Consider the following 19,463-nt stretch of genomic DNA (forward strand, 5'->3'; position numbering starts at 1 on the left):
AGAGGTCTCAGTGAGCCGAGATAGCGCCATTGCGCTCCAGCCTGGGCAACAGAGCGAGACTCTGACTCAATAAATAAATAACTAAATAAATAAATTAAAGGAATGAGTAAAAAACTACATACACGAATGTATATATGTTCAGACACATGCACAAATATTTCTATATAATAATAAGCATACAGAAATGTATATAAGAATATCTAGCAGGTTTTAACATGCGTTACCATGTTTATTGAAAAGGGGATTAATAAGAAGAGGGGATGACAGCCAAGATAAAAAGAAAATTTTTTTAAAAAAAGAATAAAAACAAATGGACCCATCTCCCAAAAAACCACTGGGTTTTGTAAATATGTTTGTATGTATACATGTATACGGGAATGTAAACATGTAAGATATCTACAAATTTCTATAGCTATTTCATGGTAGACTTTTGAAAGAAAAGAAAAATATGGCAAAGTACTATCTGTAGGGATTCTACTTCCATGAAGACAAAGTCTGTGTTGTAAGTAAAGCATACGATATGAAAGGATATCCATGAGGCTGTAAATGTTAACTACATCAGGAAAAAAAGTAGAGAGATGATGTTTTTATATATCTATGTATTGTATGATTTCAAGTGTTTCAACATGCATGTGTTAGTAACCAAAAAAAGTCATTAAAGAAAAAAATGGGCCAGGAGCAGCGGCTCACACCTGTACTCCCAGCACTTTGGGAGGCTGAGGTGGGTGGATCACAAGTTCGAGACCAGCCTGGCCAACATAGTGAAACCCCGACTCTACTAAAAATACAAAAATTAGCTGGGCGTGGTGGCACACGCCTGTAGTCCCAGCTACTCAGGAGGCTGAGGCAGGAGAACCGCTTGAACTCAGGAGGCGGAGGTTGTGGTAAGCCAAGATTGCATCACTGCACACCAGTCTGGGCAACAAAGCAAGACTCTGTCTCAAAAAAAAAAAAAAAAGAAAAGAAAAAAAGATAATATAAAAATATTAAAAAGCAAGTTGCACAACAATATCTAAAGCAATACCTTAGAATTCATATAAGATTTACATATTATCCTAGACATGTCAACAATGTTTCTGATATGCCACAGACCCAGCAGAACAGATGCCCTTCACTCACTAGTCACAACTCAGCTGAAGTAGAGATTAGCAACTAATAAAAAATTAGATACTCATAGATATGCTAATAACCTATGACATAGTCTTATAATTTTAAAAAAAAAAAGAACTGGTGGCCAGGTGCAGTGGCTCACACCTGTAATCTCAGGACTTTAGGAGGCTGAGGTGGGTGGATCAGGAGGTCAGGAGTTTGAGACCAGCCTGACCAACATGGTGAAACCCCAGCTCTACTAAACATACAAAAATTAGCCAGGGGTGGTGGCACACACCTGCAATCCCAGCTACTCAGGAGGCGGAGGCAGGAGAATCGTTTGAAACCAGGGGGCAGAGGTTCCAGTGAGCCGATATCGCACCACTGCACTCCAGCCTCGGTGACAGGACAAGATTCCGTCTCAAAAAAAAAAAAATTAGATCAATCAAATGTCTTCTCTCGGTAATGTTAACAATGCATAATAAGAAAAGAAGGTAGTTAACAATTAGGCACTAAGGCTTAAAGAATGCATAAATGTGCCAGGAAGAAGTCAAGACAAGGATTGTGGAAAACGCAAATTATGAGGAATAGAAATCACACATTTAGACCAGGAACAGTGGCGCATGCCTATAATCCCAGCACTTTGGGAGGTCAAGGTGGGCGGATCATGAGGTATGGGGTTTGATACCTGTCTGGCCAACATGGCAAAACCCTGTCTGCACTAAAAATAAAAAACTTAGCCATACGTGGTGGCATGCGCCTGTAATCCTGGCCACTCAGGAGGCTGATGTAGGAGAATTGCCTGAACCCGAGAGGCGGAGGTTACAGTGAGCAGAGACCATGCCACTGCACTCCAGGCTGGGTGAGACTCCATCTCAAAAAACAAACAAACCAAAAAAAAAAAAAAAAAAAAAAAAAAAAACAGAAAGAAATCACAGATTAATAAGTAAGAACTATAAAGGTGATCAAATATACAGAGAATCAATGAGAAAAATAGGTCAGTTAGCTGGGCGCGATGGCTCACGCCTGTAATCCCAGTACTTTGGGAGGCCGAGGCGGGCAGATCACGACGTCAGGAGATCAAGACCATCCTGGCCAACACGGTGAAACCCCATCTCTACTAAAAAAAAAATACAAAGAATTAGCCAGGCGTGGTGGCGGGCACCTATAGAGCCAGCTACTTGGGAGGCTGAGGCAGGAGAATGGCATGAACCCAGGAGGCAGAGCTTGCAGTGAGCCGAGATCGTGCCACTGCACTCCAGCCTGGGCAACAGAGCAAGACTCTGTCTCAAAAACAAAAAAAAGAGAAAAATAGGACAGTTGGAAACAACAGAATATCTAGAGTTATTAAAGTGAGAAACCTTATTAATTCTAAAGTTACTTTAGGAAAAAAATTAAAAATTGCAGATCCAAAAAAGACTGAAATGAATTAAAAGTTGCAGCAACTGGTTTGAAAAACCTTTCTCTGATGTTTTCAACCAAAAGGTTAAGAATTAAAGATTACTTTTTCTATATCATCTCGTAAAACTTCCTGAAATCTTCCTTAATTAAGTATAATATTCTTCTTCATTTCCATCCAAATCCACAGTTCAATAACCTCCCATGTGACATCACTAATATTAGTCAATGGACTCAGAAATTCAGAAAAAAATCAGTTTCTGTGGTGAAAAATTAACGCTATTCAGTAGGTTAAGATGCGTGAAAGAAAGAAAGCATGTAGAAGTATAAAAGATTCTCTTTACCGCAATCAAAATATTATTTGAAGGCCCTGGGAAATTTTGTTGTGTTTATAGAAAAGTACACAAACAGAACACGCACTTCAACAATGAAATCACTAAAGGTACAGTGTATCTTAAAAGAAGATAAAAGAGAATAGACTGTCTAGGTTGAACAATGATATAATGTAAAAGCAATGTATAGAACACTAAGTAGGCCAGGCATGGTGACTCCTACCTATAATCTCAGTACTTTGGGAGGCCAAGGTGGGTAAATCACCTGAGGTCAGAAGTTCGAGACCAGCCTGGCCAACATGGAGAAACCCTGTCTTTACTAACAATACAAAAATCAGCCGGGCATAGTAACACACGCCTGTAATCCCAGCTACTACTAAATGAAATCACTAAAGGTACAGTGTATCTTAAAACAAGATAAAAGGGAATAGACTATCTAGGCTGAACAATGATATAATGTAAAAGCAATATATAGAACACTAAGTAGGCCAGGCGGGGTGGTTCTGTAATCTCAGCACTTTGGGAGGCCGAGGTGGGTAAATCACCTGAGGTCAGGAGTTCGAGACCAGCCTGGCCAACGTGGTGAAACCCCATCTCTGCTAACAATACAAAAATAGCCTGGCATAGTAATGCATGCCTGTAATCCCAGCTACTACTAGGGAGGCTGAGGTGGGAGAATGGCTTGAACTCAGGAGGCAGAGGTTGCAGTGAGCCAAGATCATCCCACTGCACTCCAGCCTGGGCAACAGAGTTAGACTCCAACCCAAAAAAAAAAAAAAAAAAAGAAACACTAAGTATAAAGTAGATGTTTTATTTTCCGCTACATATTCCAATCTCACTCTTTTGCAACCAAATATAAAAAATATAAACAGACTTTCAAGTTTGTTTGGAGTTATTTTAAAAGAGAATTATACAAACACATACATAAAGATCGTAAGAAAAAAAGCAAAAAAAAAAAAGGGTACACAACTGGAAAAATGCTAATGGATCAGTATGTAATCGGTTGTGTCTACTCTATTTGAAAAGGATTCAGAAACAACAAATGCCAACATTATTTGCAGATCCTGAGTCATCTAACCAAGTGTTTCCCAGAATACATCCCACAGAACTCTAGTCTGTCAAGATACTTGCGAAAAAGAGCAAACATCAAATAACTGTGGGGAACTCTGACCACTATGGCCAACACATGCCCCAACTTGAAACATTACAATGCATATTAGCATATCAGATTTCTAACAAGTTCCACAACAAAGAAAACTTTTTAACTTTTATTTACCTAATATTTTTCAAATTGATTTGCTCTGAAAACTCTATTTTCTTCTAAATACCTTTCAATATCCCATGAAACTAATGTGGTTTTTCTCCTGTACTTCAATGGATGCAAAGAAACTAATATTTTATGAAACATATTTTAATTTGTTGTTGTTGTTGAAACGAAGTCTCGCTCTGTCGTCCAGGCTGCAGTGCTGTGGTATGATCTCGGCTCACTGCAACCTCCACCTCCCGGGTTCAAGTGATTCTCCTTTCTCAGCCTCCCAAGTAACTGGGATTATAGGCATGTGTCACCATGCCCGGCTAACTTTTGTATTTTTAGTAGAGACGGGGTTTTGCCATGGTGCCCAGGTTGTCTCAAACTCCTGACCTCAAGTGATCTGCCCGCCTCGGCCTCCCAAAGTGCTAGGATTACAGATGTGAGCCACCACGCCTGGCTGAAATACATTTTAAAACAGGCTGATATAAACATATGATGAAGCATAATAGTACATCTATCTAAAATTAGAATACCCTCTGTCAGAATATATTTGAGTGGAAAAATAAAATTAGAACCCTAAACCAGAGATGGCAGATAGGCTTCATTTCACATTCAAATCCTGGTAAATCCATATTAACTACTAAAGTGCTAAATTAGGAAGGATTCCAGAATAGCAATCAGATTTGGCAAGCTGCATCTTGGCCAACTTTGATAATAGACCTTTCTGAATGGTTCTTAGTGAAAAAGAGGGCAAAGCAATACACCGTTAAAACAGATTTTAGAGCCGGGCACTCCCAAGTTGAAATTGAAACTTGGCTACTTTAGGCAAGTTTTGGGGCTGTTTTTCTTCCATAAAATGGAGATAATAATAGTACTTCACTCACATGGTTGTTGTAAGAGTTAAATTAGTAAATACATGTAAAGAACTAGGAAAAGCATCTGGTATACTGTAAATAATAAATTATAGTTATTTTCTAAAGTTCCAATCCAATGTTCTTTTGGAAAAAAAAAAAAAAGCGTAAGTTTTTATTGATCAAATTCAGCTGACTATATCTGACATATTTTCACCAAGGTTGCTAGAGATGTCAATCATGGCCTGCCCTATATACATTTCTGCTAAAGTAAACATACTTCCTCTGTATTCCTGATTCCCTCTCCTACCCCCAAATCTCACCCAAGTCAGTCTAGCTAACACTAATTTCAAAGAAGCAAATAACTATCTTAAAGACAGATAATTAATAAGTCCGCCATCACCCATCACTTGTGGCTTGGCTTGAGATAAACTGGACCAATCAAACTTTTTGCTCAGAAATTTGGGAACCTAAGAAACCCGTCTAGTTAGTAGTGAACACTGAAACCAGAAAGTCACTAAAACTTAGGATCCTAAAAGAATTATTTTAGGTCTGTTCAATTTCAGTAAACAGAAAAAGTCAATCATGAAAAAGAAGAATACTGCAGATATACAGAACAGCAGACACACCATAAGAGATTGAAAGATGATAAGGAAATAGATAGGAGAACGACTGATTCCTCCAAACATCTTGGTTCCCACTCTTCCTGAGACCTGGCTGGCCCCTACTTCTTGAGTTTCTCTAATATGTAGCCTTTTAATGAATATCTCTTTACTTAGAAGTTACTCTAGTTAATCTTCCTTGTTAAGAAGAAGAAGAAGAAAAAAAGCCATAACTATAACATTGAAGATACAGATTTGAATCACCAATTTTATAGAATTAAAATAAAAATTAAAGTCAGGCACAGTGACTCACATCTGTAATCCCAGTGCTCTGGGAGGCCCAGGAGGGAGGATTGCTTGAGGCCAGGAGTTTGAGAATGGCCTGGGCAACATAGTAAGACCTCATTTCTAAAAATAAATTTAAAAGTTAGTTAGGTATGGTGGCATGTGCCTCTCTAGTCCTTGCTACTTGGGAGGTTGGAGACGAGAGGATCACTTGAGCCCAGGAGTTTGAAGTCCCAGTGAGCTAGGATCGCACTGCTATACCCCAGTCTGGGCAACAGAGCAAGACCCTGTCTCTAAAATAAAAATTATACTATCCTACAGATCATATGCTTCATTTAAACATTTGGACTTAAAAATCAAACTAGCAAAATAACTTTGTTTTTCAACAATACAAGTTCAAGCCAGGGCAACACAGGGAGAACCTGTCTCTACATAAAATAAAAAAATTAGCCGGGCATGGTGGCATGTGCCTATAGTCCCAACCACCCTGAAGGCTGAGGCAGGAGGATCACTTGAGCTTAGGAGTTCAAGACTGCAGTGACCCATGATTGCATCATTGCACTCCAGCCTAGGGAACAGAGCGAGACCATGTTTCAAAAATAAAATAAAGGCCAGGCGCGGTGGCTCATGCCTGTAATCCCAGCACTTTGGGAGGCCAAGGTGGGCGGATCACCTGAGGTCGGGAGTTCAAGACCAGCCTGACCAACATGGAAAAATCCCATCTCTACTAAAAATACAAAATTAGCCAGGCGTTGTGGCACATGCCTATAATCCCAGCTACTTTGGAGGCTGAAGTAGGAGAATCACTTGAACCCAGGAGGCAGAGATTGTGGTGAGCCGAGATTGTACCATTGCACTCCAGCCTCGGCAATAAGAGTGAAATTCTGTCTTAAAATAAATAAGTAAATAAAATAAAATAAAATAAAAACAAGTTCTAACAATATCCCTAGGTCAGTAGACATTCAGATCAAATGTTTACATTGACAGATACATTATACCATATAACAACAACAGATGTTCATAATGATACCTCTAGATCATTGAAAAAAAAATCTTAACCGAAGTTCATTAGCCTGTTTAAAAATATACAATAGTATTTCTTTAAAAAATTTTATTGGCTGGGTGCGGTGGCTCACACCTGTAATCCCAGCACTCTGGGAGGCTGAGGCAGGCAGATCATGAGGTCAGGAGATCAAGACCAGCCTGGCCAACATGCTGAAACCCCGTCTCTACTAAAAACACAAAAAATTAATCAGGCGTGGTGGCACGCGCCTGTAGTCCCAGTTACTCAGGAGGCTGAGGCAGAAAAATTGCTTAAACCCGGGAGGCAGAGCTTGCAGTGAGCCAAGACTGCACCATTGCCCTCTAGAATAGGCAACAGAGCAAGACTCTGTCTCAAAAAAAAAAAAAAAAAAAAAAAATTCTATCAAACACATTTAAAATATAAAAATCTAGTACTCAAAGGATTGCTATTCAGCTATCTAAAATCCTCACTTTCCAGAATAACTGGGGATCCAAATAACTGAAGTTTTACTGCACTTAGGAATAACCTACAAAAGTAGGTATCTTTTAAATCACCTGCCTATAAGGTTTTTTAAATTAAAGAATGAATACTTTAACAAATACTTAATAAACAAGTATTAAGTTTTCGCAATTATCTACCATACAAAAGGCTCAACTTATGACTTTAGAGATATAAAATATTATGTATTAAAAATCATATAAAACTCTAATATGAAAAGTATAATAATTAATGAATCTTAATATTTGGAAATAAATCTTCTAAAATTATAAATTCCTGCTTGATAAAACAACCAAGTAAGGGGAAAAAATATAGTTTCAAAAGACATAAAAATTAGCACAGGATTTCCACCAACACTTTAAAAAGGGCTATGGAAAACAAGAAAATATTTACTAATTTCAATATACTGAATTCCAAGTTCAATTAACAAAATAAGTGAGTTTTTAAAAACTCAAAACACAAAATTGATCTTAAAAAGTTTAAACAGACTATACCTAAATGAAGTTAACCATAAAAAAGAAAAGATTTACTAACCTTTATTTCCTAACATCACAGCAAGGTGTAAAGGAGTATTTCCTAAAAAAAATAAAATAAATAAATTAGAAGGTGTCAAAACATAAGAACATTTACTTAAAAGTGGTTTCAGTTCCTCCAGAAATTTCACTGGCAGATTTTAAGCAAAAATACTGTGACTGCAAAATAATATTGCTTATATAGTAAATTTAAAGTCAGAAGATACCATGATTTCTGAGTACAATGTACTCCCCAACCCCTCCAAAAAAAAGGATATCCATTTTGAGATTTATTTTTCAAACAGATTTCACAGATTCCTTTGGCTGCTAATTTCTCTTTCACATTATTCTTTGTTCATTTAGCAAACAATTTAAATATCTAGTCATCCTTGGGGACGAAAATCAGTAAGACCGAATCCCACTCTTCAAGTTGTTCAGAAAGTCTTCTGTTAGACAAATATGAAAATAAATAATAATTATTATTTATTAAATAGAAGGGAAGATAGCCTGACTGTGGAACATAGTGCAGGGCTCATAACTTTGCAGAGAATTAAATATTGAAGAATGGACCACAATGAAATGAGCCTTAAATAATTTGTTAGAAATCTGTAGGTGAACAAAAGCAACACTGGCTAGCATTCCAGATTTTTTTTTTTTTAAGTTATCCAAATCACACTCAAGTGCAGGAGCAATTTATATTTGGGAAACAAACAAAAAGTTATTAGTGAGAGTGAAGAAGTTATAGAAAACAGTAAAGAATGAAATTGGAATGATGAGCAAAAGAAAAAGACTTGAAAGCTGTGCTATGAAGTTTGGACTACATCCTATAGTTGTTATAGAATGACTAAGTTAATTTCAAAATGATACCCTAAGCCACACTTATGATCTAAATATTAAATCAACAGTAATATTTGAAATTAAAAAGTTAGTAAATAAATTTGCTAAATTTCACATATTAGCAATTTTACAGAAGTCATCACATTAATTACGACCAAAATAATAAGCTAAACATTATCAAGGGATCATATGCAGGATGAAATAAGAGATATGCATGTGATAAATTCCAGTTTCCTCTTAGCTTGACAAGAGATCGGCCATGATTAAAACACAAACACACACACACACACACACACACACACACACACTTTTGCTCAATAAAGGCAGAATGGAATGGGAATTGTTGGCAAAGTCAGCAAAATACTATTTTGAGCAAAATTTAGAAAACAGCACAAAGAAATTCACTACACTAAAGTCATCTCCATGGCCAGGCACGGTGGCTCACGCCTGTAATCCCAGCACTTTGGGAAAGTGGCAGGCAGATCACCTGAGGTCAGGAGTTCAAGACCAGCCTAGCCAACATGGTAAAACCCCATCTCTACTAAAAATACAAAAGTTAGCCAGGCATGGTGGCACCCGCCTGTAATCCCAGCTACTTGGGAGGCTGAGGCAGGAGAATTGCTTGAACGTGGGAGACAGAGGTTGCAGTGAGCCAAGATTACCCCATTGCACTCCGGCCTGGGCGACAAGAGTGAAACTCTGTCTCAAAATAAATAAATAAAATAAAGTCATCTCTGTAAGCAATTTTACCAAAAACAAAACAAAACTCTGGATTACAGAAAATCTCTTTATCTTAACTAGGGACAAAAAAACAAGGCAGATTTGGAAATACAAGTCACATTATGCTTTTCAGAAATAAGAACTGGAGGTACAAATTTCCATTGGTACTTAGTACTTTAATATGAAATATGCAATGACGGAAAGCATCTTTCGGCCAGGTGCAGTGGCTCACGCCTGTAATCCCAGCACTTTGGGAGATCAAAGTGGGCGCATCACCCGAGGTCGGGAGTTGAAGACCAGCCTGACCAACATGGAGAAGCTCCATCTCTACTAAAAATACAAAATTAGCCAGGGGTGATGGCGCATGCCTGTGATCCTAGCTACTGAGGAGGCTGAGGCAGGAGAATCGCTTGAACCTGGGAGGCGGAGGTTGCGGTGAGCCGCGATGGTGCCACTGCACTCCAGTCTGGGCAACAAGAGCAAAACTCCATCTCACAAAAAAAAAAAGAAAAGCATCTTTCATTATAGGCAGTTTTATATATGAATTTAGTAAAACTGGTTTCTCTCTCCTCCCATGTAGAAATTCCATACCTATCTCATAAAGATATTAAAGAAACCACCCCTCCCCTCACAAACAGCTCTATGTCTGCAATTTTTCACTTTCTGCAAAGGACGTATAGAGACACTCAAGCGAATTTTCCACATTAGGAACTCTCAGTAAAGCACAGTTTTCCTACTACTACTAACTAATATGTTCAGTTCAAATAAAATGAAAATGCTTAAGAACGTTTTTTGTTGTTGCTGCTGTTTTGTTTTGTTTTGAGACAGAGTCTCATTCTGTTGCCCAGGCTGGAGTGTAGAGGTCGATCTGGGCTCACTGCAACCTCCGCTTCCGGGGTTCAGGTGGTTCTCCTGCTTCAGCCTCCTGAGTAGCTGGGATTACAGGTGAGTGCCGCTACGCCCAGCTACTTTTTATATTTTTAGTAGAGATGGGGTTTCATCATGTTGGCCAGGCTGATCTCAAACTCCTGACCTCAGGTGATCCGCCCGCCTCGGCCTCCCAAAGTTCTGGGATTACAGGCATGATTGAGCCACCACGCTCGGCCCTTAAAAACAATTTTAAGCACAGTTATGCACTGATACATTAGGAGCCACCTGTGGGTCAGATTCATAAACTATTCAGTGCCTTCAGTCTTCAGCATAATACAAGGTTAAAAAAAAACCAACATGAGCAAGTAACAATTTCCAATTTGATTGGTCTAGAATGAAGTCCTCTTCCTTCTTTTCAAAATATTGAACTAAATTTCCTAAGTTCGCATTCACATTCGATGATAATTTACCAAGACCTAAAAGTAGTCCCAAAAAGCAAACAAATTTGGCTGGGCGCAGTGGCTCTCGCCTACAGTCACCGTACTTTGGAAAGCTGAGGTGAACAGATCGCTTGAGGTCAGGAGTTCAGACCAGCCTGGCCAACAAGGCAAAACCCCGTCTCTACTAAAAATACCGGGTGTAGTAGTGCACACCTGTAATCCAGCTACTCGGGAGGCTGAAGTAGAAAAATCGCTTGAGTCCGGGTGGCGGAGGTTGCAGTGAGCCGAGATGGCGGCACTGCACTCCAGCCTAGGCAATAAAGTGAGACTCTGTCTCAAAAAAAAAAAAAAAGCAAACAAACTTGTTGACAATTTGGTGTTAAAAACAAAAGGTCAACACCAGCTATGCCAAAACCAAAGCTTTACTTTGAGCTATCTTTTTTTTTTTTTTTTTTTTTTGAGACGGAGTCTCCCTCTTGTCACCCAGGCTGGAGTGCAGTGTCACGATCTCGGCTCACTGGAACCTCCGCCTCCCGGGTTCAAGCAATTCTCCTGCCTCAGCCTCCCAGGTAGCTGGGATTACAGGTGCCCACTACCATACCCGGCTAATTTTTGGATTTTTATTAGAGACAGGGTTTCACTATGTTGCCCAGGCTGGTCTCGAATTCCTGGCCTCAAGTGATCCGCCCACCTTGGCCTCCCAAAATGCTAGGATTACAGGCGTGAGCCACCGCGCTCGGCCCTCTAATTCCTTTATATGTGCATTCTGACAAACTAAATATTTCTAGCATTGTTTATCTATTTTCATTTATTGGCATAAAATTTGTTCGAAATATCCATTAATGATATACTATGACCTTTGAATTTATACTGATGTACCACTTCTCATTCCTATTATCTGTTATTTGTGCCTTCTTTTTCTCTTGATCAGTCTGTTTTTTATTATAATTATTATTATTATTATTATTATTTTTGAAACAGGGTCTTGCTCTGTCACCCAGGCTGGAGTACAGTGGCAAAATCATGGCTCACTGCAGCCTCAACCTTCCAGGCTCAAGTGATCCTCCCATCTCAGCCTCCCAAGTAGCTGGGATTACAGGCACACATCACCACACCCGACTAATATTTTTTTTTAATTTTCAGTAGCGATGTCTCACTATGTTGCCCAAGCTGGTCTCAAAATCCTGGACTCAAGCAATCCTCCCACCTCGGCCTTCCGAAATACTGGGATTACAGGCATGAGTCACTGTGCCTGGCCTATTAATTTTATTCATCTTTTCAAAGAACAAAGTGTTGGTTTTGTTGTTCTATTTTTCTAATTTAATCATTCCTGCTCTTTTATTACTTCTATTTTATTTGGGTAAAATAAACTCAAAATGGGAAATTAAACAACTTAAAATTGTTCTTCTAATTTATTAAAACAGATTTGATGATTGATATTTCAGCCGTTTTCCTAATATATCTACCTTTTTAAAAATGTCTAGCAATGCAGATAAGCTAGAGAACGGGCAGTGTAATTTCAGTCGTCTGAAATGCATTGAGATTTGCTTTATGGTTGAGTCTGACCAATTTTTGTAAATGCTGTCTATATCCTTGAAAAAAAAAACAACTCTTTATTCTGCAGTTGTTGGGTTCAGCATTTTATATAAATCTACTAGATCCATTTTAATGGTGGTGTTCATGTTTTTTATATCCTTATTGATTTGTCGTCGTTGTTGTTGGCTTGTTTGGTTACAAAGAGAGGAATGTTAAAAATCTCCCACTATAATTGGGGTTTCTATGTCTTCTTGTAATTCTAGCAAGTTTTGCTTGATATATTTTGAAGCCATGTTATCAAGTGCAATCAAACTTAAAATCTTCATAGATTCTTTGTTAATTGAACCACTTTTCGTTGTGAGACATGCACCTTTTTTTCAGATAATGTTTTCTGTTTTAAAACCTATTAGGGGGCAGGCACGGTGGCTTATGCCTGTAACCCCAGCACTTTCGGAGGACGAGGCAGGCGGATCACGAGGTCAGGAGCTCGAGACCAGCCTAGCCAATATGGTGAAACCCCGTCTCTATCAAAAATACAAAAATTAACCAGGTGTGGTGGTGTGTACCTGTAGTCCCAGCTACTCAGGAGGCTGAGGCAGGAGAATCACTTGAACCCAGGAGGTGGAGGTTGCAGTCAGCCAAGATCACACCACTGCACTCCAGCCTGGGCGACACAGTGAGACTCCATCTCAAAAAAAAAAAAAAAAAAACCTATTAGGATATTAACACCATTACCACTATACCAACTTTTTTGAATTGGTATTCGCATGGAATATATTTTTCAATCCTCTTACTTTCAACTTTTTAACATCCTGATGTTTTAGATACGTCTCCAACTGCATGCAGTTGGGTGTTTTTAATCCTACAGTAAGACAGTATTTGTCTTTTAACTGAAACATTTAATCCAGTTTCATATATATTTACTGATATATCAGGATCTAAATCTAGCATCCTTTTTGTGTTTTCTTTTTTTTTTTTTTTTGAGATGGAGTTTCACTCTGTCACCCAGGCTAGAATGGAGTGGTGCGATCTTGGCTCACTGCACCCTCCGCCTCCCAGGTTCAAGAGATCCTCCTGCCTCAGCCTCCCGAGTAGCTGGGATTACAGGCATGCACCACCACACCAGCTAATTTTTGTATTTTAGTAGAGACAGGGTTTCACCATGTTGGCCAGGCTGGTCTTGAACTCCTGACCTCAAGCAATCTGCCTGCCTCAGCCTCCCAAAGTGCTGGGATTACAGGTGTGAGCCACCACCAGCCCAGCCCCTTTTTGTGTTTTCTATTTGTCCTGCCTGTTCTATATTCCTTTTGCTCATCCTTCTTACCTTCCTCCAGATTGACAATGTTTATTATTCCATTTTGTTTTTTCATCTATCTGAAAGGTATACATATTTTACTTTACTATAGCAGGAAAGTGGCATGATACAAATTACATTTTAAAATCATTCTTGTTCTCATGTAGAGAATAGATTGGAGGGGGACACAGAGAGACCAGTTACGAGTCTGATGCAACATTCCCAGGAAAAAAATATAATTAAAATTGGTCAGTCTCAATGTCGGGGCAGAGGAGACAGAAGTAGACTGGTTCAAAATAACTTGCTAATTATATGTGCATAGGGAGTAAGAAGGGGTGAAACAAAGAATGATCTCAGTGACTGGCTTGAGCAACTAGATAGTTAATGATGTAATTTAAAAGAATGGGTGGCCAGGTGAAAGGGAAGGAGGCAGAAAATGGTAATTCCAATTTGGACAAGTTAATTTTAAAACAACTCTGAGATTCCAAGTGAAGACGAATACAAAATCTAGAATTCAAAGGAGAAGTATAGGCTGGAGATACACATTTGGCAGTAAAAAAGAAGAGATGAGCCTGAAGCAGTGGCTCATGCATGTAATCCCAGCACTTTGGGAGGCAGAAGTGGGCAGATCACAAGGTCATGAGTTTGAGACAAGCCTGACCAACATGTTGAAACCCCATCTCTACTAAAAATACAAAAATTAGCCGGGCATGGTGGTGCATGCCTGTAATCCCAGCTACTCAGGAGGCTGTGGCAGGAGAATGACTTGAACCTGGGAGACAGAGGTTGCAGTGAGCCAAGATCGCCCATTGCACCCCAGCCTGGGCGACAGAGCGAGACTCCAACTCGGTGGAGGGGAAAATAAAAAAAAGAAAAGACGTTTACAATCAAATGTATAAATTCCTGAATATCTCTTTTTGTCTCAATAGTGAAAGAGGTGGCAACAGTTCCCTTTCTTCACTTCTCTATCTTTCAGGAAGAAAAAGAAGTACCATGCTCCAAATGGTAAAAAAAAAAAAAACAAAGAAAAACACACATACACACAGATAAGGAACTGATAACACTAGTTGCTGCCCAGGAGGGGAACTAGATAGGTAGAGATTGGTGAAAGGAAAACTTAAAATGTATCCTTTTATTTTTAAGAATTCTGAAGCATGTGAATATAATATCTATTCAAAAAATTTTTGAATTTAAGTCAAGGAGTGTCCACCAGAGTCTACACAGATAACCTAGGTGAAGAAGTCAAGGTGTCCATGTTCCTGGATAATTATCCTTTGTTTTCTTAACCCCTCAAGAAAAGAGAGGGTAAAAGCATCAGTACCTACTGAAGTTACAAATGAAACCTTCCATTACAAGTCCAAATTTTAATCATATTATCACAAGATTTATGAACTAGAAGTCAGTTCAACAATTCAATCCCTCTTTTTACAGATAAGAATATAAACAGAAATACCTTCTACTATGATGCTAAATATAATGCTGTGCTAATTCAGTATTTTAAATGGCAAAATCATCATCACCACCACCTGGCTAATAGTGAATTTACTGTATCCACCAAGTATATCGTAAAACTAAGTGCTCCAATATCCTAGTTACCTCCATCTAATATCTCCTCAGTTTTCTATGTCCTCAACCTGCTGCTTAAGCTAATTTATTACACAAAGGATTATAAAAACATGAAATAAACTTTGTTACCAACTTTTCATACGTACTTTTTAAATCTGAAATTGAACGCCTTCATTCTAACTTGATAAACTAAATCAAACTGTTTTGTCGAACAAGTGAAAAACATCCAGTAATATTAAGACCACTTTAGCTTTTAGGTAGGTTGGTTTGTTTGTGGCAAAGTCTCTCTGTTGCCCAGGCTGGAGTGCAGTGATGCCATCTCGGCTCACTGCAGCCTTTACCTCCTGTGCCTCAGCGTCCCATGCCTCAGCCTCCTGACTAGCTGGGATTACAGGCGTGCACCACCATGCCTGGCTAATTTTTGTATTTTTAGTAGGGATGCAGTTTAGCAAAACTGTGTTGGCCAGGCCAATCTCAAATTCCTAGCCTCAAGTGATTCGCCCACCTCAGCCTCCCAAAGTTCTGGGATGATAGGCATGAGACACCACACCAGGCTGACTTTAATTTTAAAATATCTAAAAAACACTGGCCGGTACAGTGGCTCAAGCCTGTATTCCCAACAGTTTGGAACACTGAGGTGGGAGGATTGCTTGAGCCCAGGAATTCAACACCAATCCATGCAACATAGGGAGATCCTGTCTCTGCAAACAATAATTTTTAAAAATTAGCTGGGGGCTGGGCACGGTGGCTCACGCCTGTAATCCCAGCACTTTCAGAGGCCGAGGCGGGTAGATCACCTGAGGTCAGGAGTTCAAGACCAGCTGAGCAACAAGGTGAAACCTTGTCTCTACTAAAAATACAAAAATTAGCCAGGTGTGGTGGCAGGTGCCTGCAGTCTCAGCTACTCGGGAGGCTGAGACAGGGGAATTGTTTGAACCCAGGAGGCGAAGGTTGCAGTGAGCCAAGATCACGCCACGGCACTCCAGCCTGGGCAACAGAGCGAGATTCCATCTCAAAAAAAATATATATATATATTAGCTGGGCATGGTAGTATGGTATGCCTGTGGTCTCATCTACTCAGGAGGGTGAGGTGGGAGGATTGCCTGAGAGTGGGAGGTCAAGCCTGCAGAGAGTCATGGTCACACTATTGCACTCCAGCCAGGATGACAGAGTGAGACCCTATCTCAAAAAAAAGAATAAATAAATACAAATAATCAATAGAATCGCTGGCATTTCATGGGTATCTATTAAATGTGTTGGGCATTATGCTGTATACTTGTGATACCTTATTCATTTAATTTGCTCAATAATCCTATGAAACAAATATTATTTCTATTTCTCAAGAAGAAAAATAGACCTAATAGTAGTTATTTTCCAAAATTACATATCTAGAAACCAGGACAGTTAATGACACAAAAATTTATATTCTTTTTACTGTATTTACAGTTTTCAAGCTTTTGAATCTCAGGATTCCTTTATACTTCTAAAAATTATTAAGGATCTCAAAACCATTTGTATAGATATATCTATTGATATTTACCATATTAGAAATTCAGATTTAAAAAATTTTAAATTTATTAATTTTAGAACTATAATACTCATTACCTGTTAATATAAAATTTCTTATGAAAAAATTAACTACATTTTCCAAAACAAATAAGTGACAAGAGCAGTACTATTTTAAATTATTTAATTAAAAATAAAAATAAATTACATTTCTTTAATGTCTGGCTTAACAGAAAATGGCAGCTGCATTTTTATATATGCTTCACACAAATTCACAGTTGATGAGAGTAGGAGTATTTTAATACCCTTTTCTGATAATTGGGGGATATTTTTCTTTGCTACTACACCAAAATTCACTTCTTAAAAGTTGGTTGCACAGCCGGGCGCAGTGGCTCACACCTGTAATCCCAATACTTTGGGAGGCCAAGGCAGGTGGATCACCTGAGGTAGGAAGTTTGGGACCAGCCTGACCAATATGGAGAAACCCCGTCTCTACTAAAAATATGAAATTAGCCGGACGTGGTGGTGCATGTCTGTAATCCCAGCTACTCGGGAGGCTGAGGCAGGAGAATCACTTGAACCTAGGAGGCACAGGTTGCAGTGAGCCAAGATCGCGCCATTGCACTCCAGCCTGAGCAAGAAGAGCGATACTCCATCTCAAAAAAAAAAAAAAAAAAGATTGCAATATGAAATCTAAAATCATATCAATAAGTTTTTTGTACTGTGTTACACTGAAATATACTGATCTGTCTTGTGCTTTGAATGGATCTTGTACTATACATGATTCTGTAACACCATGCATTGATCAGTTGAAAAACACCAGTTGACCAGGTTATGGAAATCTTCAAATGCTGACATATTTCACTGTACAACAGCAAAAAATCACATTTGGCAATATCACCTCCAATCTGACTAGAACAGTCTTTTATGTACTGGGAACCCATCAAGCTTACCATAGCAGAGGTAAGTTCTTCAAATTTCTACTTTTCATTTGAAAGCTTCAATTTACTATCACTTGTTTTCCTTGAAGTCATAGGTTTACTTCATTATTTTCCAAAAAAAAATGCCAAATATTCAAATTGTGATAACTACAGATTGTCTGTAAACTGTTCTTTGAAGTAAAAATGGTGTTCCATGAAAAAGGTGGCTAGCTCAGCTCAAATACCCCTCAAACTTTTTCCTAATACTTTTTTTTCTATTTTTCTTTTCTTTCTTTTTAATAGAGATGGGGTCTCACTATGTTGACCAGGCTGGTCTCGAACTCCTGACCTCAAGTGATCCTCCCATCTCGTCCTCCCAAAGTGCTGGGATTACAGGCATGAGCCACTGTGCCTGGCTTCACCACTCAAACAGTTTAACAATGTTTTCCCTTATTTACCCGCGCTGTATGCAGCAGAAGAGCAAAAGGCACAATCCCAATTATGTCACAAATACCAAAAAAGCATGTACTCAAGATTAGGATGTAATAAAATTCATAATTTTTACAGTTTCATCAAAAACATTAAGTAAAATTGGCTTGTTTTAATTTTTAAAATTAAAAATTAATTTGCATGGCAGTGAACAATACAATGACTACCAGCCCAGTTTGCTACTCTGACTTGCACTAAGATGTCAACAATTTTACTCACCATTGCTTTTGAACCACCAATGAAAATGTCTGCAGTGAAAAAGGCAAGCAATGACTAGATATTATTATAAAAATAGTTTTGACTTTGTGCACCCCCAAACTATAGAACAAAGCCGGAAATTAAAAGTACTAGTACAGAGCTCCAGATTCTACAGACTCCTTCAAGTCCCATCCAAGCAAGCAGTAAAAGGAGATAATTTCTGCATTTTCTCTCAAAAATGCTAATATATTACTAAAATATACACACATGTATCATCTGACATCAAATCCATCATCAACTTCTACCAGCTCTATCTTCTTATCACCCCCCCAGTTTCCCCCAACTATAATAATTTTTTATACTGACCCCTGCCTCACACAACAGCCCGAGCGAGCCTTTTAAAATCAAATCGTGTTACTCCTCTGCTCAAAACCCTTAAACAGCTTCCCACATTGCTCTGAGTAAAACCCCAAATCCTTAACAAGGGTCTAAAAAAGTTGTGCCTCTCAAATCTCATATCTCCTACCACCCTCCCCCTTACTTTGTTCCAGCCACGTCAACCTTTCTTTCCTTGAATGTAGTACCTTTGCTTTTGCTATTTTCTGCTTGAAACTCTGTTCTGCCAGATATCTGCTCCCTAGTTTTCTTTAGGTAACTGCTTACATTTCTTATTCATTGGTATCTTTCCTGACTCTGACCTCAAGGAAATAATTACTACTTTTCCTTCCCCGTACTCTCAGCACTCTTTATCCTCTGCTTAATTTTACTCTATAATACTTATCATTATCAGTCATATCATATATTTATTAGTTTGTTGTCTGTCTCTCCCACTGGAATGTAAGCTCCATTAGAACAGACACTTTGTCAGTTTTGTTCACTGCTATAACCTCAGTACATAAAACACTGTCCATCACATATTATTAGAAGCTTAGTATCTGTTGAATGAATGAAATCAGAGAAAAAAGAAACTATAAAGAACCAGAAGAGCATTGTCAAAATCTGATTTTACTCTCCAAAAAGCATTTCATACTAGGACAATGCAGGTCTCCACCTAATTCTGTATGAAAACCAAACAAAAGCTATATATGCATAAGAGGATATGTAACATAACATAAGTTTTTACAGAACTCACTACAGTGCTAAGAAAGGGCATGCATTAACTGCCTGATAAGATATTTGCAGCCAAGAATCCAACTTCATAGCTGGGCACGGTGGCTCATACCTGTAATCCCAGCACTTTTGGA

General features: G+C 38.7%; 1 protein-coding gene across 3 annotated transcripts in view; it reads right to left on the reverse strand.

Moving 5' to 3' along the window:
- Positions 1 to 19,463, reverse strand: part of ANKRD13C (ankyrin repeat domain 13C) — an 88,005-nt gene that overhangs the window by 59,977 nt on the left and 8,565 nt on the right. For all 3 annotated transcript variants that reach the window (XM_021942956.2, XM_021942955.2, XM_021942947.2), the window contains exon 2: positions 7,866 to 7,907. In XM_021942956.2, coding sequence (XP_021798648.1) covers positions 7,866 to 7,907 — 42 coding nt within the window. The remainder of the gene's footprint in view (positions 1 to 7,865; positions 7,908 to 19,463) is intronic.

This window comes from Papio anubis, chromosome 1 (genome assembly GCF_008728515.1).
Source record: "Papio anubis isolate 15944 chromosome 1, Panubis1.0, whole genome shotgun sequence".
In the NCBI taxonomy this organism is placed as follows: Eukaryota; Metazoa; Chordata; class Mammalia; order Primates; family Cercopithecidae; genus Papio; species Papio anubis.